General features: G+C 32.0%; 1 protein-coding gene across 1 annotated transcript; it reads right to left on the reverse strand.

The window, feature by feature from the left end:
* Window positions 1–377: 377 nt before the first annotated feature.
* LOC139503053 (uncharacterized) lies at window positions 378–26,428 on the reverse strand. Its single transcript, XM_071292730.1, has 9 exons — window positions 26,322–26,428; window positions 18,962–19,751; window positions 15,744–15,776; window positions 11,519–11,661; window positions 7,763–8,041; window positions 5,445–5,546; window positions 5,222–5,257; window positions 3,526–3,585; window positions 378–2,367 (listed from the first exon to the last, which is right to left on the reverse strand). Exons 2-9 carry the CDS (start codon window positions 19,707–19,709, stop codon window positions 2,197–2,199), a joined length of 1,572 nt encoding a protein of 523 aa, XP_071148831.1. The 5' UTR covers window positions 19,710–19,751; window positions 26,322–26,428; the 3' UTR covers window positions 378–2,196.
* Window positions 26,429–26,663: the final 235 nt, after the last annotated feature.

Genomic DNA, 26,663 nt, shown 5'->3' on the forward strand with positions numbered 1-26,663 from the left:
CTTGAAATTTTGTATATTGTACTTATATTGAGAGGATTATCTTAAGTTTTTATAACTTGTATCCAATCCTATTGTGTATTTAGACAATACAATATGTTTAAACTAAACTAAAATGAGATAACAGGACACGGGAAATTCAGCATTTTTTTCATTTGTAAAAAGGCATAACTTTTGGATGGTTAAGGTTGATCATGTCTTCTGGTCCTTGTTTATATTTTAAAAGATATAGTAAAATTGTAATTGAACAGAAATTCTAGAATTGATACCAATAGTTTATGAAATTTTTGCCAGTTTAATAAATGTCCACCATTATCAAAGGGACTACCAGATAAATAAAAATATATAATATGATTTTTTTTTATATGAGAATTCCCGTGTAGCAGCCAGTATGGTCCAACTATGAGCTAAGAGCTATTGATGAAGAATTTTTCACTTGAAAGGGAATAGTTCGACCTCATTTAATCCGTATTCATGTGAACTTTAATTTAACCCCTTAGTTAGAAATGGATAATGCAAGTGAATCAAAGGTAAATCATTTGATTGACTGATTTGATCCTACAAAAATTATTCTCACACAGACAAAATATTTGCTTAACATTAATTTTTAATCTATAAATGAAATTAAACAGACCTAGAAGATTCCAATTCCACGAGTTCCGATATTTACTTATATCTATTTGTGACAAAGACGTTCTTTGACACCCTCTGATCAATCAACTTTCTGCTCAGACACTGGTGACGTTTTAAAAGTCTGAGTAGTTATCAAACGTACGAGGATAATAATCTAGTACGCTTGACGCACGTTTCGTCTACAAAAGACTCTTCAGTCACGCTCTTATCAAATATTCATAACGCCAAATAAGTACAAAGTTAAAGAGCATTGAGGATCCAAAACTCCAAATAGTTGTGCCAGATACGGCTAAGGTAATCTATTCCTGAGATAAGAAAATCCTTAGTTTTCGAAAAATTCAAAGTTTTGTAAACAGGAAATTTATAAAAGACAATAAAAATTAAAACCAAGGAGTAAACAAAGACTCACCCAACTTAAGAACATTTAACTCAACAGTTATCAACAGTTATAAATGATAATTAAGAAACAACACGAACTCCGTTTAAATCCGGGAATGAAATCAGTTGACATACAGCTGCAAGCGTTTGAATACCTAAGAAGGCAATTGTGATTGAGTGACATCGTTGCACAAAAGAAGCCGATGTTTACTCGATATTTGAAATTTAAGCGTACTTATATTAACTAACATTTAAGAAATATCAGTTCTATATTTTAAGTGTTTCTACCGTCAATTTTTGATTTGAAGGTCGCAAATATATTGACTTGGCTCTACATAGCTATTAACAAAATTAACGGTACTAATTTTCTTGCACCAGATGCGCATTTCGACAATACATGTCTCTTCTATAATGCTCGTAGCCAAAATATTTGAAATCCAAAGCTTATATAAAAGATGAAGAATTCAAAAGGTCCAAAAAGTATAGCCAAATCCGTGAAAGGAATCAGAGCTTTGCATAAGGGAGATAATTCCTTAATTTATAATAATTTCTATCATTTTGTAACAGCTAATTTTAATAACACAAAAAAAATCCGTATTTTCATGCCAGTATCGAATTACTGGCTACTGGGGTGGTGATACCCTCGGGGGGAGGGGGGACTAATAGTCCATATGCACCTGCAAAAATCTCTATTTGTTGTTTAGTACAAACATACAAGCATAACTTGAGTTTCACATAAATAAACATAAAGCATTAAAAAATGAACGAGAGACTTTTCAGACATAATATATACATTAAAACACATTTTAACACTATATTTAAAACTTATAAGATACATTTATGAGAGTAAAATATTTGTTTCTATAATAAAATACTGTTCCTTTTAATGAAATATTGTTGCCTGTTTTGGCAACTATAGCAGCAATGCATACAATGATTTTTGTTATGCTATTGAAATAATGATAAAACTAAATACAACACAATACAATAAAACACTGAATAGTTAGAGAAAGTGAATATATGATACAATCAATAAATAGGTAAAAATTATGTTCCCTTTTGAACAGTATCTAATAATCTTTGAAGATATTATGTTCAGGGTTGGATAATTGATAATGTTTCCCATGTACACACAGCGACCAATTACTAAATAAAGAATCTATTTACAACCTTACACAACCTGCATGTTCATTTTTTAAATATGTCAAAAAGCTCCTTTTCTATCAGTTGACAAACACATTTTCTGTTTTTCCAGGTATTATGAATATTGAATTCGCATTCTTCAAATAACCTCCAGTTTTTGAATCCTCTGAGATGTAAGGCTTTAAGCATTTCTTTGATGCAAGTGTTTACATTTATCTAAAACAAACGAATAAATAAAACTTCTTTTTTTTTCATTTCAAAATTTCCCTTTAATGTGAATTGTTTAAGTGGATGGATTGAAAGCAGAAGAACTCATTTATAGTGTTCATCAAAATCCAAAATGCAGATCAATTAATCGACAAAACACCAAAAACAATTCAATGGAATTGAATTTAATCTATAGTACCAAACTTCAGTGAGCTTCATCAATATCATTATGTGATGATATAATCTTTTCTACTTTCTGTTCAAACAGGGATGTACATGATCTGGTAGTTCTTAAAAATCTAAAGTTCTTTTAAACGCAACAAAAATATGTGTACTTCACTTTTTAACACTCAGCTGATATTGCTTATTGTAAAATGCTAGGAGTAAAATGTGCAATCATCAGTCAGCGTTTGATACTGACACTATCACTTAAATTGTCGGAAGATAGGACTTTAAAGCAAAAAAAACAACAACTCTGATGAAGGGGTTTCTCATTGTCGATCATACCAGATTTTTTTAAGAAATCGATCAATTGAAATCCAGAAAATAAGGTGTAATCATGAAACGAACTAGCACTTTGTCACATTAACTCATACAGCTTTAGTATCTTATTTTTGTCCGAATACAGTTGTTGTTGGTGTCATACTGCCATGCATTTCAAACATTTGGGTCTAGTGTTTCTGATTAAGGTAAATCCCAAAAAGAGCTTCGAATGAAAAAAAATTATGAACGTTCCTTTTTTCAATTTGTACATTGGTTACTATAATTTTCCGTTATCTTCGTTTTCGTACTGTGACTTTGCCTATTTGTAATTTAAATGGCAGCAATGTCAGATGAGGTTACAATGGAACATTTTAGTTTTTGCAGATCATTCTTTATGCGATATAGATATAGGAAGATGTGGTGTGAGTGCCAATGAGACAACTCTCCATCCAAATAACAATTTAGATATAGGAAGATGTGATGTGAGTGCCAATTAGACAACTCTCCATCCAAATAACAATTTATAAAAGTAAAATCACAAAAATAAAAGTATACCATTATAACCTATATATCGTTTGAAATTAAATAATGAAAAAAATCTTTTTAGATATTTTCATGCATCGATAGGATTTTTGTTTGTTTACCATGACACTTTTTGAAATAGAAAAATAAACATTTACATACTTTGTTTCTTTCATCCTCACTCAATTCTAGGTTATTCTCAACAGATAAACATAAATGTTCCTGCAGATAAAGAGAAATCTAACGCATCAGCTCTTTCACGTAACATTATCGTTTATCCTCTGTAAATGTTGCTGACATCCGTTTAGATCGTCAATAGTATTTTAAATTGATTATAAAATTAAACAATTAAAATTTTTATTAAAATCATCCTGCACAATTGAAATTGTTTTAATTTTGAAGTACCAACAACAGTCATAACATTGTCTCCAATCTTCTGGCGAAATACATGAGGAATAAGTATTTTATCCGTGTTTATCAGTAATAGTTATAGGTAAAAGACAATGACTAGAGGCTCTAAAGAGTATGTGTCGCTCACCTTGGTCTTTGTGCATATTAAACAAAGGACACACGTGGATTCATAACAATATTGTGTTTTGATTTTGATGTGTATGTAGATCTTTACTGAACATGCTAGCTGTTTACAATTATCTCTATCTATAACGAACTTAGTAGTTTCAGAGGAAAATATTTTGTAAAAATTTACAATAATTTAAAAAATTTATGAAAATCGTAAAAAGTTTACTATAAAGGGCAATAATTCGTAAAGGGGTCAATTCACCATTTTGGTCATATTTACTTACTTGTAGATCTTACTTTGCGGTAAGTTAATGCTGTTTACAGTTTATCTCTATTTATAATATTATTGAAGATAATAACAAAAACTGCAAAATTTTCTTAAAATTACTAATTCAGGGATAGCAACCCAACAACGGGTTTTCTGATTGGTCTTAAAATTTTACCCTCGTTAGATTTGCTTCAAATGCTTTGGTTTCAGAGATATGAGCAAACACTGCATTTTACCCCTATGTACTATTTTTAGCCATATCGGCCATCTTGATTCGCGGGCGGGATCATCGGACACATTTTTCAAACTATATACCCTCATGATGATTGTGGCGAGGTTTGATTAATTTTTTCGCAGAAGTTTCAGAGGAGAAGATTTTCGTAAAAGATTAAAAAATTACCAAAAATGTTGTCATGTTTACTTATTTGTAGATCTTCTTTTGCTGAACATTATTGCTGTTTACAGTTTATCTCTATCTATAATAAAACCATAGAGCGGGTTATTTACGCGGGTGTTAAATTTCGCGATTTCGTTGAATAAGGTATACGAACTATTTTTGCGGTTATTATTTTGGCGGATTCAAAACTTTTATCAATACCTTTGCATGTGATATTCAAATTGGCGTAATTTATTGTGACGATTATGTTATATCCGCGAAAATAAGGAAAAATTTGCACCCCGCGAAAATAACCCGCTTTACGGTATTCAGGATGATTACAAAAAACGGCAAAATTGCCTTAAAATAACCAATTCAGGGGCAGCAACCCCTTAAACTTCAGGGCAGATAGATCTCAACCTGAATAACATGTCGAACTTGCTCTAAGGGTCATCAGAAACATTTTTAAAACTAGATACCCTAGTGATGATTGTGGCCAAGTTAGGTTAAATTGGCATAGTAGTTTCAGAGGAGAAGATTTTTATAAAAGTTAAAGGACGACGGACGACGACGGACGCCAAGTGACAAGAAAAGCTCACTTGGCCATATGGGCTAGGTGAGCTAAAAAGTAAAAATCTATAACGAACTTAGTACTGAGACGTGTTCATGCAAAATACAAATACAAACATAAATACCTTGCATTTTGATGTGTTATATCTAGTTCCTTCCAGCTACGTTACGTTAAGGTTAAAATAATTAAATGTCAATTAATATATTACAATTAAACTAACGTTTTGTAAACAACCGATATACATATACTGTTCAAATTGAAATATAGATGAAGTTATGCATAACTGCTAATAAAAATCTTCATGCTTATCATGAGAAGTTGTTTTCAATATGTATGCAAAAGGATACGCAAGGATAATCAATATAAGTTACAAACTCAATCAAACACTTGGTGGTTTCGTGATATTTTTCGTTTATTTTCCAAATCCCAGTCTGTAGTCTATCCAATAACTGTAATAACAGATATCAAAATATATAAACATATTATATCTTGTCGAAATTAACCATGAATGATGTGGCGCCTAATACCTTCTAATACATTATAATCTGAAACGGTTCTTTTGATCCTTAATTCGGTTTCAATGTCTTAACAGAAAAAAAGTCTAACTATGTGTTAAAAAAAATCAGATATTTTTCTTGAGAAAACTCCAGAGCGATGTAAACATTTCATCGGTGTTTCAAGGACTTTACCTAGAAACTCCTTTCAACCAAAAAAGGATTGCTCAACAAATTATACCATTTTGAACTGTATAGCACCTAGAAACTTTATTACACGATAAAAAATGTGTTGACATTTTAAAAAAAAGTCAGTAACTTTATGCGAATTGATAACTGTTTTTTTGGAACACTCAGAGAGAAAGCATACGACACCGTCAAAATTGACAAAGTTCATAAACACTTTGATAAAAATAATATTTTCTAGAATAATTATATTATTCTCATATGATTGTTTCTTTTCGTATTTGTTCTTCTATTGCAAGGTTCCGTTTTTTTGAAATTGTACACCTGACATTTGACCCCGATTAAAAAAAAAGTGATTCATAATTTCTTTTGACAATCGGGTTATTTGGAAAGAACACACTCTAAGCTTCCCATTGTTTTATAATTGACCATATGTTAGGTAGGTATATTAAAAATGAATTATAATGTATCAAGTCACTCACCTGTTAGTTTCGATAATAGAATATATTTACCTAATGTTAAATGCAAGAGATAAGAGTAAACATAGGCTATATAAATTTACCGTAAAGAAAAAACTTAGTCTATAGAAGTTTACCGATTTTCAAATATTAAAATCAATTAGGAAATAAATCAAAGAAACGCACATGTTTCCAAGATTCAGATTTGACGACTTCAGTATGTATATCAATGAAATGTATCCTGTTGAACTTACTTTAAATAAAGCTAATACTAACAATGACCACTGCCCTTTTCTCGATCTTGATATCTATATCACTAATGGAAAGCTGAATACTAAAATTTATGATAAAAGGGATGATTTTTCATTTCCTATCGTTAATTATCCGTTTTTAGATGGTGACGTTCCCTTGTCACCATCTTACGGTGTTTATATATCTCAACTTGTACGATTCGCTCGTGTATGTAACAATGTTTTCGATTTTAACGAGAGAAATTTATGTATTACTGAAAAATTATTACACCAGGGTTTTCGATATCACAAACTAGTCAAAACATTTACTAAATTTTATCATCGGTATAAAGACATCATTCGTAAATATAGCTCAACATGCAGACTTCTAATACGTTCAGGTATTTCACATCCAATTTTTTATGGTAATATTCTTTATAAAGCACAAAGGTGTCAGTATTCACCTCAGAAACTTACAAAACCTTTGAATAGACTTATTAAGAAGGGATATAATTACGATACTGTTGTCAAGTCATTAAAGATTGCATATTTTGGCGTTAATATTGAATCACTGATAAGGTCTTTGCATCGGAACTAAACACATTTATTCTAAAAACAGTTGTTGGCATGACACGGGTTATGTTCTTCTCATATATGTTATGATGGTATGATACTAAACCCCTAACGGGAAGGATTGTGCCTGATGTTCATATGATGAAATCATAATCTTTCAGTCAGTTTAATTGAAGTCTGGAGCTGGCATGTCAGTTAACTGCTAGTAGTCTGTTGTTATTTATGTATTATTGTCATTTTGTTTATTTTCTTTGGTTACATCTTCTGACATCAGACTCGGATTTCTCTTTAACTGAATTTTAATGTACGTATTGTTATGCGTTTACTTTACTACATTGGTTAGAGGTATAGGGGGAGGGTTGAGATCTCACAAACATGTTTAACCCCGCCGCATTTTTGCGCCTGTCCCAAGTCAGGAGCCTCTGGCCTTTGTTAGTCTTGTATTATTTTAATTTTAGTTTCTTGTGTACAATTTGGAAATTAGTATGGCGTTCATTATCACTGGACTAGTATATATTTGTTTAGGGGCCAGCTGAAGGACGCCTCCGGGTGCGGGAATTTCTCGCTACATTGAAGACCTGTTGGTGACCCTCTGCTGTTGTTTTTTATTTGGTCGGGTTGTTGTCTCTTTGACACATTCCCCATTTCCATTCTCAATTTTATTAAGAAAGAGTTTTGGTGATTGACAGTCACTGTAAAAATAAACTGCTACTGTAAAACTTACTTTTGATTGAACTTTAGAAAAAACAATACACCATGCACAACATGCTGCGATAGATGAAACTATTGCTCCAACTGCCATCAAAATCAAACCAGTCGACCCTTCTGTATTCCGCCTTATGACTATTATACAACTGCCCAGTGTTAGAGAAATTACGGTTGCTACCACCCATACTAGACAACAGGCTGAACACGAGCACTTCTGACCGTTAAGAATTCTGTAGTACTTCATAAATGTACTGTTATTAACATATGTTATCACATCGCTAACTTGTTCTTCACACTAAAAGGTAAGCAATATAATTATTAAAAAGTGTAAGGAAAGTATAAAAACGACAGTAGTTTTTTAGGATGTTCAAATCTAGTAAATCGACTTTTTTGAACTTTTGATCCTCAGTGCTGTACAACTTTGTACTTGTTTTGACTTTCGAACTTTTATATCTGGGCTTCATAGGTAAGTCTTGTGTGGACGAGGCGCGCTTCTGGCGCATTGGATTTTAAACCTGATGCCTTTTGTAAGCTATTATTCATGTGCTTCTTTGTCTAATACGTTCTCTTATTTATTTGTATTCTAGTCCTGTAATGTTATGTTGTCATTTTAATGTTATATTTAACATTGCCATAAAAGCGGGTTGTTTGGCATGCCACAAAACCAGGTTCAATCCACCATTTTTTTCTTTAAAATTGTCCCGTACCAAGTCAGGAATATGGCTATTGTTATATTATAGTTCGTTTCTGTGTGTGTTACTTTTTAATGTTGTGTTTCCGTTGTGTTGTTTGTTTTCTCTTATATTTGAGTGTGAATTACATTACTATAAGACGTGTCACGGTACTTTTCTATCCCAAATTCATGTAATTGGTTTTGATGTTATATTTGTTATTCTCATCGGATTTTGTCTAATGCTTAGTCCGTTTCTGTGTGTGTTACTTTTTAATGCTGTGTCGTTGTTCTCCTCTTATATTTAATGCGTTTCACTCAGTTTTAGTTTGTTACCCCGATTTTGTTTTTTGTCCATCGATTTACGAGTTTTGAACAGCGGTATACTACTGTTGCCTTTATTTATACCACGAATAAAAGTGATTCAAAGTCGATAACAATTAATAAAACAAATCATATCTCTTATGACCTTCAGCAGTGTCAAAATATGATTTTCTTTTGTAATTCTAATTATTATTCTAGTATGTTTAAAATCAAATTTACGCATTCGATGGTAATGAGTTTGGCAGTTAATGTCCCTTTATCCCATCTTTTCGTGTTTATCTAGTTTTCTAGGTGTTTTTTTATTTGTTAATAAACATTTTGCTTTAGTCTAGAATTTTAGTTTTTTGAAGGACCTTTTGTCTGATTTTAAAAATTAACTTTAAATAGTAAAAATATTCGAATTAGCTATCGACGCGATATAGCCTTTTTGTGATAATGCGGCGTGAAGCAACCAACAATCAATCAATCTCATCTTTTTGCCGCAAGATGAGTATCGTTCGGTGGTTTAAAATCCTATGCTCAAAACTATTTTGGAATTTATTATGTTCGAGCTAAATTGTTTTCCGCACCATTATCAAAGTTCAATTCCCCATTCCAATACTTCTTTTGTTGATACAGTATCTGCAGAAAAAGTACAGATTTGTTGCAACCCTTAACAACTACTTTCAAAGATTAGAAGTATAATTAGTTAATAAGGGTTTAAATGCTGTTATCATTAACAGTTTTTTAACAGTATGTGCTGGAAACAATGCCCAATTAAATCAAAGAAGTTGGATTACTCTTGTTCCAATGAATTATAGCCCGCCAGTTATGTTATAACTGGATAATTAGGTAGAAAAGAAAACAAACCAACAAAATTAAAAAGCAAATGAGCGAATTGTTCATCAAAAGAAAAAAATCCACATTACCTGCCGATTAATTTGACGAAGACCATCAGGTTACTGTTTTTTTTTATTGTGGAAGTAAAGAACTAAGAAAGAAAATGTTAAAAAACTAACCAGATGAATGGATAAAAGCAACACAATAAGTATTCATAAGTGCTTTGAAAATATACCATGCATGTAACGCGACATGTAATTTATTGTCCAAGTAGAAAAGGCATCAAACACAGTTTGATTTAATATAAAAAAAGCTTTACTTCGAATGTTCAAATTTTAAAAGATTTTGGAATGCACAGCAAGGATAGAACTCTCACGTATTACATTTTTTACTCAGTAATGAGAAGATTTTGAGAATATTAGAAATTTGTTCTTCTCCCCTTTAGTACTTATTTAGAGTGATGAAAACATTCCTTCTTCAACTGGATTCCTAAATAGTTATCAAATGCACCAGGATTATAATTTAGTACGTCAGTCGCGCGTTTCATCTACATAAGACTCATCGGTGACGCTCATATAAAAAAAGTTATAAAGCCAGACAAGTACAAAGTTGAAGAGCATTGAGGATTCAAAATTCCAAAAAGTTGTGCCAAATACGACTTAGGTAATCTATTCCTGGGATAAGAAATCCTATTTTATCGAAAATTTCAATGTTTTGTAAACAAGAAATTTATAAAAAATGACCACATAATTGATAGTCATGTCAACACCAAAGTGCTAAACATCACACACGTTCAAATACGGAAAAATATGAAGCGGGAAGTCAAGATTCACAGGAGTGTGCTCCTCTCATAACAAATCCTATAACAAAGTTATGAAATCGTCAGATCTATAAATAAACTATTTCAATTTTTTTCCCCCATTGGAACATTTTAATTGGTGACTCGCATGGCAAGTGATGCATGCAAATTAGTAAACGACGCACTCGGTCTTGCTTTTTGAATCCATGCGATTTTCCAGGTTTTTGCTAATAACCTTGGTTTGTATAAGTACTTGAATTATGATATATGAACATCGCTCAAATACTACTTTTGTATCAATTTATATTTATACCGAAATCCAAGGAAATTTCATAATGAAAAATCTTTTATATAATAGCAAATCAACAGCTCAAACATACCGAACGAAAACAAAATCTTATTCCTGACTTCGTACCAGCATTTCCTTATATACAAATTGCTGGATTAAACCTGGTTTTTAAACTTGTAAAATTTCTCACTTATATGACAGTTGCATAATATTTCACTATATTGACAACAATAACAAACAGACATTATTGGTTACGATGTCAAAAATTTGGGTACAGCAGCCAGCATCTGGACCAACATACAATAAGAACTATGTAAATAAAAGAAAAACGAAACAGCATATAGACAATGCACATACGAAAAATGAAAGACAAGATGAAAAAAATTACAATAGCACAATTACATATGGCAAGATGTATAAAAACTTAAAAACGCGCGTTTCGTCTACATCAGACTCGTCAGTGATGCTTAGATACAAATTTTTAGAGAGCTAAACAAGTATAAAGTTGAAGAGCATTGATGACCCAAAATTCCAAAAGATTGTGCCAAATACGACGAATTAGGTAATCTATATCAAAACAGGATATAGCTAGCTATTAAGATTGTACACAACGCCAATACCTAGAATCTATACTTCAAGACAATCATGTATAAGTTGTATAGTTGATAGGGAATATATATAATAACAAGGTTTTGGGATATCAACTATTATCATCAATCGCCTCTTCTCTCCTGGTACTACGACTGTGTTTTCACAAACATAAAGTGACCACCATGATTTGCCAAAGAGTGGTAAAGTTGGCTATATTACAAAAGCAATCAGCCAGTTTTTTTTTTATAAAGACTATATTGATTTATATTAATTAACTCACATTAGGATTGTAGGCTGTTATTTTTTCAACATTAGCTTCTGTTAATTCAGTAAACTGATAAGTATACACTTTGTCACATAGATGTGAATGCCTATCGGCTCTGAGGTACCAATTAGTTGCACCATTCTGACCACTTTCATCGACTAAATCAAGAATGAAATTGACATTTTTTACTATATGCAATAAACAGTGCAGAAACTTTGACTTGAATTACAATCAAGCAATACATTAAAATTTAAGTCGATTGGAGTTTCATTTTTTTTTCTTTTTTTTTCTTGTGCATACAGAAATTACAAAAAATATCAACAAAGCAATTCCGCTAAAATCCACATCATTGTTATTTAATAGTTATTAAAAAAATAGATTTACCTTAAGTTTAAAACATTGAGATATTCTTTGCAGTTCAAACATTCATACTCAGTAGCTAAAGATTTGTCATATGATAACACACATCTTGTTCAACAAGTAATACTTATATCTTAAATAATTGTGTCCGTTCAGAAACACACTTTATTATTGTATTTTCGATGTATAATTTTTTCTTCTCTGTTGTGTTTCCACCCGATTTATATGTTTTGTTTGTTTTCCATCTAGTGTAACATTGTTATTTTGTTTTTAGATTCTACAACTTGAGTATTACAATATGAAATGTTCTTATTTGAATAAGTTAACGGATTGATATAAGCTTACAGCTTGTTTTTGGATCCTATTAATTATTCACTATTACTTAACCTAAATTTAATTAATAAAATATGTTTACACCAATTTCAAACAGGGTTAACATATTTGTGGAAGGAACGAAGAAAAAGGATTAGTTTATCTATTTTTCATGATTGTGGCAAGGATTTAGTTTGAATGGGATTGGACGTATGATGATTGACCTGGACATATTTGTTCTAATAGGAAAATTTGTCTATTTACCGATTTTGTTATATATTAAATTGTGACCTAAAACATACATTCGAATGGGTAGATATGAATTAGCATGGCAAGTCATCTGATACCGTTCTCGGTCCTTTTGGGTGTGATCCAACTCCCTCAGTTTTTAAAACTTGATTTGTTTTTTCCAAATGACTTTTAAAAAAACCGAAATTGTAAGCACTTGTCTTCAAAGAAAATAAAATAATTAGCTTCCGCCGTGTTATATGTACTCCTGGTTTTATTGATATTTATCTTACCTCCTATACATTTCTAGGAATATGATTGGTTAAAAGCGTCCGCGTGGAGACCTTGCAGTGGCGTAGCCAGGGTTGAAATGATGTGGATGCCTTCGCCGAGCGGAGCGAGTCGAAAAAATTTTTGGACTATTTTATGCAGAAAATTATATTTTTTTCAGACATTGTTCCTGTAAGCACATGTACTCCCCTAGAATCCGACATTGGTTAGATGTTTGTTTAATTTCAAAATACCCACCAATTCATATAATTATATTTCAAACAAAATTTTAATGTTTTTCTCGAAATTCTCGAAATTGAATTCAATTCATAGTTTATTTATTTGATGTAAAAGTTTCCAACCAATCTTATATTTGACATCTCATAAACGGCCCCATCACAGCGGCACTTCTCTATAAAGGAACTGAAGTGATCCCCTTTCCTAGCATTTCACAAAAAACGGCCCCATCACAGCGGCACTTCGGAATATAGGAACTGAAGTGACCCCATTAACGCGTCACAGGGGACATCATCGAAATACCTGGTGTTCGTCCATCCGGTCTTGTTTGCACTCTCATGTGTACAATTCTTGCCAGATTGTTATATCATCAGCAGTGACAATTTCGAAAATAACTCCTAAGCTTTGACCTTTTGAAATATAAATTATAACGGAAATCCCATTGCATTTTCTCTGAAGCTTTAATTTCTCCATTAAACTTAAAAGGAAAAGGAAAAACATTATTTTTTATTAGTTATTGCCCTTGTTCCTTGGTTACATAACATATGTGCAATGCAGGGGACATAGGAACTTTGTTCTTTTATTGAAAATAAAATTAATATGTGGACCTAGATAGAAACTGGAATTTACTGATAAGCCTAGGAATGATCACACTCTATTACAGATTAGTTTTTTTCACGTCGTCTTTCAGGTCAAAGGAAACGATATCAGGATATGGTGGTTTAGTTGTCAGTTATGTTGTTAGTCAGTTGTGGCAGCCATCGCTCCGCTAGGCTCAATTTCAGATGAAACATGTCCGAGGATCTGTGCATCATCCTCTGCACTTGCCGTAGCCGACGACATAGTATTTTACGAAAAAAAATAGAGAACACTTTTCTGCGTTTTATCCATCTTGTTTTATTACATGAACTAAATTATCCTTAATAAAAGACCACGCATACTTCATCGGAAATAATTGGATGTTACCCTTTTATCCTAACCCTTGTTACATACGGATACCTCCGATGATTTTACTTTATACCTCCGAGTTTAACTGCTGCGAATATATTTTTATTTATATTTTTTTCTTGTCAAAATGATGTGGATGCTTTAGCATCTGAGCATACATACAAACTACGCCACTGCCTTGTATATTACATATTAGGTTAGTAGGGAGGCTGAGCTTATTTCAATACACGGTTAGTAGTGGTGTTACGTCCCTTTATAAAAACAAAACGGTACTGAGAAAAAATCTTATAGGTATCAACAGACGAAGAAATTGATGAAGATTGAAATAAATTCATAAAACACATTTGACTCTAACAAGTTGTTATTATTGGCATCTGTTTTTGTATGATCAAGTGAAGTAGTTTCCTAATGCTAACGGTATTGAAGACTTGCTCATTTTGATAGGTGACTAGTCTAAATATGACACGTTAAGAAAGTCGGTTAGATAAATTCGTTACATAGTGTGCTAGTAATGTAATACGGTATATATGGGGTCAATATATTCCATATGGGAATCGCTTCGCTCTCATCCCATATGGAATTTACTGACCCCATAATATACCGTATTAGGTCAATAGCACACTCCGTAACTAAAATATGCGGTGTTTTAATATTTTTTTTTTTTTCTAGTCCAAATGAAACAAGGCAGACATTGACAAGTAAATAAATACAAAAAACAACACTGAAATCGACATCACTTGTAACATGAGCACTTTTTAAACTATAATATTTATGAAAGTTCCTGCACCAGTTGTGCAATCCTTTGTGTTACTTATGACGACTGAAAAATCAGTGATAAGTCGCATTCAGTCAGTGTTAAGATTGGTGAAAAGAGCACACAATCACAAAAAAATGTGTTTTTTTTACTTGACAGAAGTAGGCTTGTTTTGCACAAAATACACAGCAAACTAAAGACAGGTTTTAATCGATGAAATATCAGGCATAGAAGTATATAATATAATTTTACACTTTGGAGAAAACAAACTTTTCGAATTTCTCAAAGTTGTGTATTTACTGCATGTTTAAACGCTGTAAAGAACTAGTGACTAGCGAAAAGTAATTACAATAACTGTATGTTAAGGATTGGGTTCTTTGTAGAAAGTGGTAAAAATTCAAAAAAGTTACAAATTACCCCTAGTTATGGTATAAACGAACCATTCCACCTTTAGCAATACGAACCTCTTATATATTTTATCAAACAGTATTTACATTATTCATCCATTTATTACAATTTGACTTTGTGCAACTTGAATACAACCCTGTTAAAATGCAAATTTTGGGGTGATAATATTGATTCAGCAAATAAAAAATCATTAGATATGTGGGTATGGATGTAGTTATCTTCATTGTAAAGTCGAATTAAAAACATATCTATAAATTGCTTTTGGTTTTTGGTTAAAAGATATTAGTTTTCACTTGTAAATAATTATCAAAGGTACCAGGCTTATAATTTGATACGCTAGACGCACGTTTCGTCTACATAAGACTCATCAGTGACGCTCAGATCAAAATAATTAAAAAGCAACACAAGTAAAAATGTTGTATCAGTGACGTACATATGTTCAAAATAATACTGGAATTTGAAACATGGTATCGTTCAGCCACTTACAAATAATTTTATTAATAGTGTCTGATTTCATTTTAAAAAAATCGATAAGTGCACCGTCATAAATACCTGAATAGTATGTAAAAAGGTGTTAACAAAACATATCGAGCTCCACAGTAAATGAATACTTTTTCAAAAGCTTCTGAATGAGAATGGTTGATAAAATTCGAACTGTATCAAACCTTCATTGATTAAACATTCTCCCATCAGAAATAAAATCTTATATACTAATTGCCTTACCTGTCTGTTCTATGTTTTCAAGTTTGTTTACCGCTAAAATAAATAAAATATAGTCTTCATATTATATTCAAATGTTAATTTTAACAACAGACCATGATGGACTTTGCGTAAACATCATAACTTTTTCTAAAAATAAAGGCAACAGTAGTATACCGCTGTTAACAACCAAAACCGAGGGAAAAACATCAACTATAAGACGAAAACAACAAAACATATACTTTTATCTATGATATGGCAAAATTTAAAAACAAGGGAACCAGCAATGTTCCATTGCTTTAAAGTTATCCTTATAGCTGTTTTAACATGTTTTTCTACTAATGACTCACTACTATCATATTTTCAAAGATCTGTTTGTGTACTTAGAATCAGCACCTCTTTCACCTTGCAAAATATAAAAAATCATCTGAAAACGTCTTATCCTTACACTTGCATTTCACATTGTAAACTTAAAAGAATACTGAAAGAATAAGTCAAACTTCGTTTCATAGAAACAAATCTCTAAGGTAGATACTTAAACCTTGTTTAGGGCAGGATAAATCATACTTTAAATAAACCTGCTCTGATTCGAACAGAATCTGTAAAACTAACATAATCAGTTTGCATGGTTTTAAGTTGTTTTATTTTAACTATATGTTATAGTTCATGTTGTAAAAAACGGAAGATTGCATTATGGTATTCCCTTTTATACTGGTTATTCCAAAAATATTATTACAGTCTATAAAAGTATCAAGCCAACATGAACTAAACATTTTATATCTAACAACTTACCTAGCAATAGTAGCTACTTTTTATTGTTGTTTTTATCACAAAGAACACCCCTTTGACTGATGTACTTTCAGATATATTGATTATATCCCAATTCTGAATAACCCATATTTCAGTAAGTATTTACATCTCATATATCACAGTAAACTTGAATTTAAGGATACTACTAATACTAGTCATTCCGAGATCATTTCAACATTATTGACATAGATGGAAGACTTCACACTATACTCAATGACAAACGGGACGATTTCAACTTTAAAATTATCAATTTCCCATTTAACATACCCTTATTCCAATCGTATGGTGTTAAAGTATCTAATTTGATACCCTCTTCTCGTGAATGTACACACTTTGATGACTTCATATACAAGATTGTGCTCTTTATGCAGAAACTGCTTCAACAAAGTTATGAGAAGGAACAATTAATGATTTAAATGACTCTCCGTAAATCTATACGATGTGTCTGTGTCTTAACTAACGATATTTTAACACGTCATAGACTGTGGTTTACCACAATCTACGAGATCTGGTCTGGTACGTCCTGAATATGACTGTTTTATAGAGTGTGATTTTGCGTGTTATTTAATAGGTCTCAGTATTTATACATCCAACATTCATGAATTTAGTTAGCTCGTTTATTGTGTTATGTCTTATTGTTTGTGGTGTGAATTATATTTTCATTTTCTATTTGTATGGTATTGTTAAAATAATAAATCAGCCAGTGCATTCATATATTTTTATGTTTAAAGCAATTGTATGCACAGGATTTATTTGTTTTGACACAGTTTTGATTAAGAAGAAACACCAACATGGTAAGTTGATGTGTTTCCATCGGATTTGGTTTGTGACCCGAATTTGTTTTCGCTTAATCGACTTATGACAATTTAACAGCAGTATGCTACTGTTGCATTTATGTATACCCAAACGAAAGAAGTTGGTGAACCTTAAAATTCTAAATTATAAAGTTCATATCTCGTTAATCGAATAGGTAAAGATCAATTAAAGAAAGTGAACATAAACAACTCAAAAGAATCGAGACCAAGTACTTTGATAGAGTAAGTTGTCCTATTTTGCTTGCATCACCTGCCATTCGAATCCACATTCAGTTAAAATATCACAATCGGGAATAGAACAAACGCGGTAAAATTACAACCAGACGGCCTTAATGGCATTATAATGTATGAGTACAAAAACAAATGTGAGTTGGGACACACGTGCATTTAGGGCATGCAGTTTCTACTCTGTTTTTTTTTTAAGTGTTTAAATATTTTTTCAGAAACAAAATTTCTTTTTGAAAAATGTCAATCGCCTAGCTATTAAACCAAAAGTTCCAAATAGTGAAGTTGAAATCATCCCTTCGTAAATTTTACGAACGCCACCACGAGTTGGTTGGCCGTTATGGAATAACCGTTTCACAGATGATATCAGATATATTCCTTATGTCGTAACTACAATATCTTTTCCTCTTTCACGAATGTGACCTACCGAATTAGACTATTTACCGGATTTGTAATAACATAAGCAACACGACGGGTGCAACATCTGGAGCAAGATCTGCTTACCCTTCCGTAGCACCTGAGGTTTGGGGGGGGGGGGGGGGGGGGGGGGTTCGTGTTGCTTAGTCTTTAGTTTTCTATGTTGTGTCTTCTGTACTATTATTTTTCTGTTTGTCTTTTTATTTTTAGCCATGGCGTTGTCAGTTTATTTTCAATGTGTTTGACTCTCCCTCTGTTATCTTTCGTCCCTCTCTTCTAGATCTATAAAGAGTTTTTTTTTGAATTTTTGGTCTACAATGCTCTTCATCTTTCGTTGTTTTTTTTATTCGAGTGCCACTGATAAATGATGAATGTAAGAAAAAAAAAACTATATGAAAAAAGAAAAATAGCAAAAAATAGAGAACTCCGAGGAAAATTCAAAACGGAAAAGTCCCTGACCAAATGACAAAATCAATTGCTCAAAATCATCAAACGAATGGATTAGAACTGCCATATTCCTGACTTGGTACAGGTATTTTGGTAGTACCCTACAGGTAGTCAAATACAAAACGTTTTAATCCAGAGACAGAGAAAGTTGACGGTGCGACGTCTACTTGGGTAATTAGCATAGCTAGAGCAATACTAACCAATTACGTTACGACGTGGCAGTGAAATACTCGGCAGTATAGGATAGAATCGTAAGTGGATTACAACCGGGGTTATGGGTTTTTAATTACGGTGTGAGTAAGTTTATCAAAATCCGAGAAATATATTAAACCGGGAATAAATGAAAGCATCAGTAATATATCGCTGTTCTATAGTTATAAAACCGAGGACTCCACATCAACTAAAAGAGGAAAACAACCGACGAACAGACACACTGCGCTGCTAAAAAAATCCCCGCCAACTAACATTAAAACGGACTTTTTGAGGACAACTGCTATATAAAATATTTATATTATGTTAAAAATTTACCAGGGTTGGAATAAACATCAAATATTTTGGCTGGAATGTCATCTGCTTTACGTGCATCTATGTAGCGATGAGATTTCAATAACGTTGGTAATTCTTCGTCTGGAGTACGGATAAGAATAGGAATAAGCCTAAAATGGTTCCTAGACTTATACGATAGTTCTAAAGCATGTTGTGCCTCTGTCATACACATTGAGCTCTCAACGAAATTAGGACTTAAAACTATCAATACAGCTACACTCTGTATCATTGTGTCGTAAATGTTTTGATCTATCCTCTTCCCATGAATAAAATCACTTTCATAGTTCAAACATTTCAAGAAAAATCTTTTCTTGAGTTGTCCACAAATCTTGTAGACTTCTTTAACGTCTTCAGAGGAATATGACACAAACAAATGATATTTTTTACCATCCGGAAGATCACGGAAATCCTCATCAATGTTCAGTTTGAGAAATGTTTCATCAGAACGTTTGTTTACTGACGATTTAAGACAAGCTCTATTTTTAAGAGGAAATTGAGAACAATGTAAATGGATTTCTGAATCTGAACTCAATGTTGGATTTGGTCCAGTAAAAGATAGTTGCGAATGTAAATTACTGTCTTCAGAGGACAATAAGGCAGTTGTTTCTGATACGAAACTAGCACTTGCTTGTGCGTTACAGGACAATATTTCGTCGTCTTCGAGAAGTATAGAAACATCTTCTTTATTCAACTGGTTACTTTTGTTATTAACAATGCTATTGCTCTCCATCTTGTTGGGCTATGATAGTATCGTGCATGACAAGATCCTTTTCTGTAAGAAATAAAGTAACCAATTGGAGACGGAAGGGTCAGAAATTGATAAGATATCACGATTTTGCATGCAGTAAAAGTAAATAAATTAAAATTATAAATATAGATTATGAGATAGATTATACCACTGTTTCAAGCTGTTTCTCTCCTCGAGATAGATGCATTTTCAATATTTTAATTGCGAGGCTTGTTGAGCTTATATATATATTCAAATGCATCTGTCGTTGGTGGAGAAATGTCGTTTAACCCAGATACGGTGGTGGAATCTGGTATCTTTTAATTTGAATACTATATATTTATAGACAAAAATATTCCCAGATTTGCAAAAAATATGATTTCTTTTGAGGTGACATCATCAATCATGATAGCCTTTTCTTCGTTATAATAGGAAATTCAAAGAAAAACAATTTACTAGATATGATTCAGCAATAATTTTGCATATTGTATCCAAAATTTTTTTCAAATTTATTTTTGATTTCTACAAAAAAGTAAAATCACAAAAATACTGAACTTAGAGGAAGATCAATTGGGAAAGTCCATAATCACATGGCAAAATCAAATAACAAAACGCATCAAAAACGAATGGACAAGAACTGTCATATTCCTGACTTGGTACAGGCATGTAGAAAATGGTGGATTAAACCTGGTTCTATAGCGCTAACCCTCTCACTTTTGTAATGACAGTCTCATCAATTTCCGATATTTTTTACATTGATGCGTTAAATAAACAGACACAATAAATATAATAGTCAAAATATGGGTACATCAGTCATCATCGTTTAACAATTTTAAAAGGAACAATTTAACAGAACACAAAAACATCTACTATCTACGAACACATTTATTGAGTGTCTGACGTCAGAAAATTTTATACGTCACATAAATTTGTCGTTCAATGTGCGTACAAACAATTTTAAAATTTTCATGGGAACATATATCCTACTAGTTTGAAAATAAACTGGAACCCGGTACAGACCGATCTTACTCATGAAATTTTAACGAGATTCAAATGATATAATGCATTTCAACAAGAAATAACAGGTTAAATATCGTAAAAAATATATCAGTTAAAATCAAATAAATGGAAATGTGTCAATGGGACACAGATGATGCCCCCGCTTGCATATCATATGATGTTATAAAGGGACATAACTGAATAACGATAAAAGTGACGCTACCTTAATTTTTTTTTATCTGAGTTTTGATGTAATAAGTAGTGTGTATAAGTTTCATAATATTTGGTTGGGGCACACTAATGTTAGAGAATAAAAACGAAAAATTCAATTATTCCATTTTTTAAGGGCCATAACTCTAGGACAGTTGAGGTGAAACTAACAAAATTCAAACTTGTTTTTTTTATAAAAATGTAAATATTGGTATCGGTTTCATGACATTTGGTTGAGGCAAGCTAAAGTTTGAGAATGGAAACGAAAGAGTTTGCAATTTTTCCATTTGTAAAGAGGCAAAACTGTAGAACAGTTAAAGGTAGTCCATCAACATTCAAACGTGATCTGTGTTTTGTGATAGTAAACATTTTGCAAGTTTCATAACATTTGGTTGATGCAAACAGAAAAGTAAAAGAACGAGAGCCTACTTTGGGACGTACGCACGTACGGACGGACGAAGGTAAACTTAGTGCTCCCTCCGCCACTACGGTTGCATAATAAATTCCGCTCAATTTCATGACTGATTTTAGCTTAGAATGACCTCATACAAAAAAAACCCACTCTCAAATTGATGTCTGTTGCGTTTTATCAGGTGTGAATTTAACGGCAATTGTTAATGTTTATAATAACATGATCAATACGACAGGTGCCACATGTGGAGCTGAATCTGCTTACCCTTCCGGAACATCTGAGATCAACCCTAGTTTTTGGTGGGGTTGTTGCTTAGTCTTTAGTTTTCTATGTTGTTTCTTGTGTACTATTATTTGTCTGTTTGGTTTTTATGTTTTTTACCATTGGGTTGTCAATTTATTTTCAATCTATGATTTTGACTGTCCCTCTGAAATCTTTCGCCTCTATTTTTCAAACTTTATAAGTTGATATGCAATAACATTTTTTTCATGTAATCCCACTTACAAAACATATAATTTGACAAGGATGGGATTTCATGTGACATATCGAATTAGACTATTTACCGGGTTTTTAATAACATGATCAACACGACAGGTACCACATGTGGAGCTGATTCTTCTTACCCTTCCTGGTCATCTGAGATCACACCCAGTTTTTGGTTAGGTTTGCGTTGCTTAGTCTTTAGTTTTCTATGTTGTGTCTTGTGTACTATCATTCGTCTGTTCGGTTTTTTATTTTTTTTTACCATGACGTTGTCATTTTTTTTTATCTATGAGTTTGACCGTCGCCCCTCTTTTTTTAAGCGAATCATAAGTCCTTCATGGCTTGATTGAACATTGCATTAAAGAACAAATCAGTGGACTTGTTTGTATTGGATACCTAAGCTTCACAAAATTCCGTACAAACAACGATTCATTGCCGATAACAACATCGTGATAAAATTCTCGATATATCTATACTTAGCGCAGACTCAGAGATATACATAATAATGGCTGTTACAATATAATTTCCACGTAAATCCACATGTATTGGAACCTATTTGCAAACCCTTTGCCGATTTAAAAAAGAAAAATAACTTGTATATAAATTATTCGGATGCATAATGTAAAGAAGTAGTACACAAGAGATCGAATAAATCCACAAAATAAAAATAAATTAAAATTCCCCGAAAGTCTATAACTGATTTTGGCGCATTTAAGTCTTTTCAAAACATGACGTCATACAAGTGAATACGCTAGAGTTGAAAGTTTTCTGTTACGTGAGCCATCCAAATTTTATAACATTGTATTTAAATTGATTTTTGAGGAAGTTTTTTTTTAATTTTCTATTGTATTGACGGCGTGCACAAAGCTGAGTCCATAATTCTAATGTCTTCAAATTACTAAAATCGTTTACGACGTCGGCATTTTCCCCCAGAAAACAAAAGCGTTACAAAAACACTGGACACTTAGTTTATAACATAATTTTAGAAATAAATTTTCAACATATTTCTTTTTTTGGAACAACAAAGCACAGCAAATGCACATTCTGGAAATCTATGAAAAAAATATATGTTAAGAGCTGTGTAAAATAAGGATTAATATCAAAGATATATAATCCTTATTGGGAATCAAAATCATTAATCCATTTTTTTTATGAATGAACTACACATCCCTTTAACAAATCGCACGTGGTAAATGATCACTCGACCAGAAATTTAATGTAATCGAAATTAACATAACAAAAGACTTGATGTACGATAAAATTGAAACTGCTTAATAAATACAGGTAGCCTTTGTGAGAAATAAATGAAGATAAAAAACAAACTTTATTCAAAGAATTATATATGGTGAGATGTATAGATATATAGATCGATATTGATTGCAGGTACATGTACATTTGTACAAGGATAGATAATATTTATAAAGGTTGATGTTAATAATTTATAGTGGGAGTTTTTTTTTCATTTGCTTTTCCCCGACAAATGAGACTGTAAAAATTGGGGCCCCCTTAGTTGCTTCCCTGGGCAACTGAGGGTTGATGTAACAGGTGATTGTTAATAAAATATGTTTAATATTAAAAAAAAAAAAAAAAATGGTTCAGATAAAAAAAAAAAAAAAAAAAAAAAAAAAGAGCTGTGTAAAAGAACTAATAAGCGACTATGTCGTGGACCCTATTCAGAAAATAGCGTTAAAACGTCATTTCTTTAAACTGTAACATAATAGTTGGACATTTAAAAAATCCAGATGTTCAGCCTGGACTATCAACTCATTCATATTTTGCAGATTTTTTTAACCTCTTATTGTGCACATTTGTAATATCAAGTCATTTCGAAATACGACAATAGCAAGTACATATCTTTTTACCGATTCTTCCATTTGCTAATTTTATTTCTTCTAAATTACTACTTCTTACACATAACGAACTACATTCCAAACTAATCCACCATGGATTTTAATTTTTTAGGTGAAGTTCGTATGCGGTCCGATTCAGAATAATTATATTGTACGAAAATGCAGGAAAATACGTTGAGTTTGTACAAATTTCAGGTCAAAAACTCAATTTTATGAAATTTAATGTTACAAGTTACACCGATTTTTGCCGTTTTCCCCATGTTCGTTTCATACTTTAAAGATTTAATTTTGATAATCTTTTTAATAATGTGGATTTTAATGGCTAGCCGTTTTATCATTTTATCATAAAATAAAATCCTATTTAAATATATGTTTAACACGGTTGTATAAAGCTACTTTTAAAAGCGCATTTTACAGTGGGCATCAACTTTGTGCACGCCGTCCTTGCATTATTGGCATACTACTGATTTCAGCAAGACAAAATGGCGGCTCCTTAGTTACGACATGTCAAAGAAAGGAGGGACGAAAGATACAAGAGGGACATTCAACTTTGGATTTGACGGTACCGTAGCTTAATACGAGAAAAACTTGTAAATTAAAAAAGGCAAATGTTGGGTTGGAAAAGCTCAAAAAGCACTTTATGCTCTATACAAGAAAATACAAAATATCTCACTCCCGACTGATTTACAGTTAAAATTATTTGATGCATTAGTGGTTCCTATTTTGACCTTTCCTCGGAAATATGGGGGTTTGAAAATAAAAATAATACTGAAAAATTACATCTACAGTTTTGTAAGCGCATTTTGGGGGTGCGATCCTCTACGCCAAATTTTATGGTGTATGGAGAACTTGGAAGATTTCCACTTGAACTGCAGATCAAGTTAAAAATGGTATGTTTTTGGCACAAGCTTGCAACAAAAAAAATATCGGGTAAACTGTACAAGTTACTTTGGTACATGCATGAGCATGAAGGTTATAATTTCAAATGGTTTAACTATGTAAAATCCGTGTTTAATGACTGTGGCTTTTGTGAAGTATATAATATTCCGGAGCAAGTGGATTATAATTATATTAAAACTAATGTGAGGCAGCGTCTCCAGAACCAGTTTATTCAAAATTGGTTCTCTGATATAATTAACTCATCAAGGGGGAATTTTATTTACAATTCGAAGAAGAGTTTTGCTTAGAACCATATCTGTTAAAATTGAGGCGGGGTCATAGAGTTAATATATGTAAACTAAGGGTATGTAATACAAAGTTTCCCATTGAAACAGGAAGATGGAGAAATGTACCACGAAATGAGAGACTTTGTCCACTTTGTAAAGCTGGTCTTGGGGATGTGTACCACTATATATGTATATGTACCAATTGTGAAGTTAAAGATTTAAGGGTGAAGTTCATACATCTATATTATTCAAAATATCCAAATGTTAAAAAAGTACTGGGTATGCTTAAATATTGTAATAATAATGTGCTGTCTAAGCTGTCAATTTTTATTCAAAAGGTAGAAAAGATGCTTGTCTGATTTAAAATTGTAATAAACAAAGATTTATTTTTGAAGATGTATAATATAAAAATGTATACTGAATGTATTATGAAATATGTTGTGATTTATATCGTGTATAATATGCTCCTGTTACGCAGTCTTCTGCTGCTGAATTTTCTTTAATAAACTATGAAACTATGAGAATAAAAAAGAATTAATTTTTCTAGCGGTTATTCACGAAAGAATCCATGTAAGCTATAGAATTATTAGAATGCTTGAGCTTTATCTAACGGGGAGTAAAAAAGAACAGTCATACACACAGCATACCCACTCTCGTTTTTAATGACCGCATTTGTCCTATTAAAATCGAAATAATTCATGGAAGCCATAGATTGTTTGAAATTTTCACGTTATATTTGTTTATTGTATCCCTCGCTAACGCTCAGGATAAAATTCGAAGATCACGGACCAGGCTTCCATGAATTATTTCTTAAGTATTCTGTCATTTGTCTTTATAAATGTAACGTTTACTGTTTAGTCTGTTTTGGTGGTATCCATTCAACGTACGTAGATCTTTATTTATACATCCCGTCTTTGTTTTATTGATTTAATATAATTTTTGTATCCCTGTCTTTCATTTTTGCTAATATAATTTGTCTATATACATTTATTTTAATTTCTGTGTTACATATGACGTGGCTCTGTACTTATTATCCCGTCATTGTGTTATTGTTCTAAAATAATTTTTGTATTCTTGTCGTTCATTTTTGCTAATATGCTTTGTATACATGCCTTTTTGTGTTTCTCTTCTTCATATGACGTGGCTCTGTACTTTCATCCTGTCATTGTGTTATTGTGCCATGTTAAATGTGTGTTTACATATTTTATATTGGTAGCAATACTAAATAAACGCGTTAATTCCATAGAACAGATCTTATATTTGCAAACAAAATGGACATACAGTACATACGTTTATGTTTGAAACACAGTTTTCTTTGTTTTGGAACAAATTTATGATCAATTTGTAAAAATGCAAGCTTTTTAGCTTAATTCACCAAACAGAAAAAAATCAAACGAAATCGAAAGTGAAACCCCCAAACAAAAGTTTTATTCCCGATATGATTTACACCCAAACATGTCAGTTATAACTACAAATTTATGAAAAGAGTACTTACCGTGACCATTATATATACGCTCAAAAGTTAAAACGGTGAAGTTTTTCCAATTTTCAAATACTCAGTAGTTAGTAACAAACTATTTAAAAGACAAATATGTCATGCCTATAAATAAATACGTCTTGTTACTTCATATGCAGATCAAAACAATAGATATACACAAGATTATAATGGTTAATAGTACACAATGAACTTACCAAGTCAGGAATATGACAGTTGTTATGATCGGTTGATGTGGTTGAGCTTCTGATTTTGCCATCTAATTTAAGTCACTGGCATTTATTTAAGATCATTTAAGTGCATTTTTTCAGTATATAGATGAATACAAATTGAAAATAAAGT

Source organism: Mytilus edulis, chromosome 1 (assembly GCF_963676685.1).
Source record: "Mytilus edulis chromosome 1, xbMytEdul2.2, whole genome shotgun sequence".
NCBI classification, from domain to species: Eukaryota; Metazoa; Mollusca; class Bivalvia; order Mytilida; family Mytilidae; genus Mytilus; species Mytilus edulis.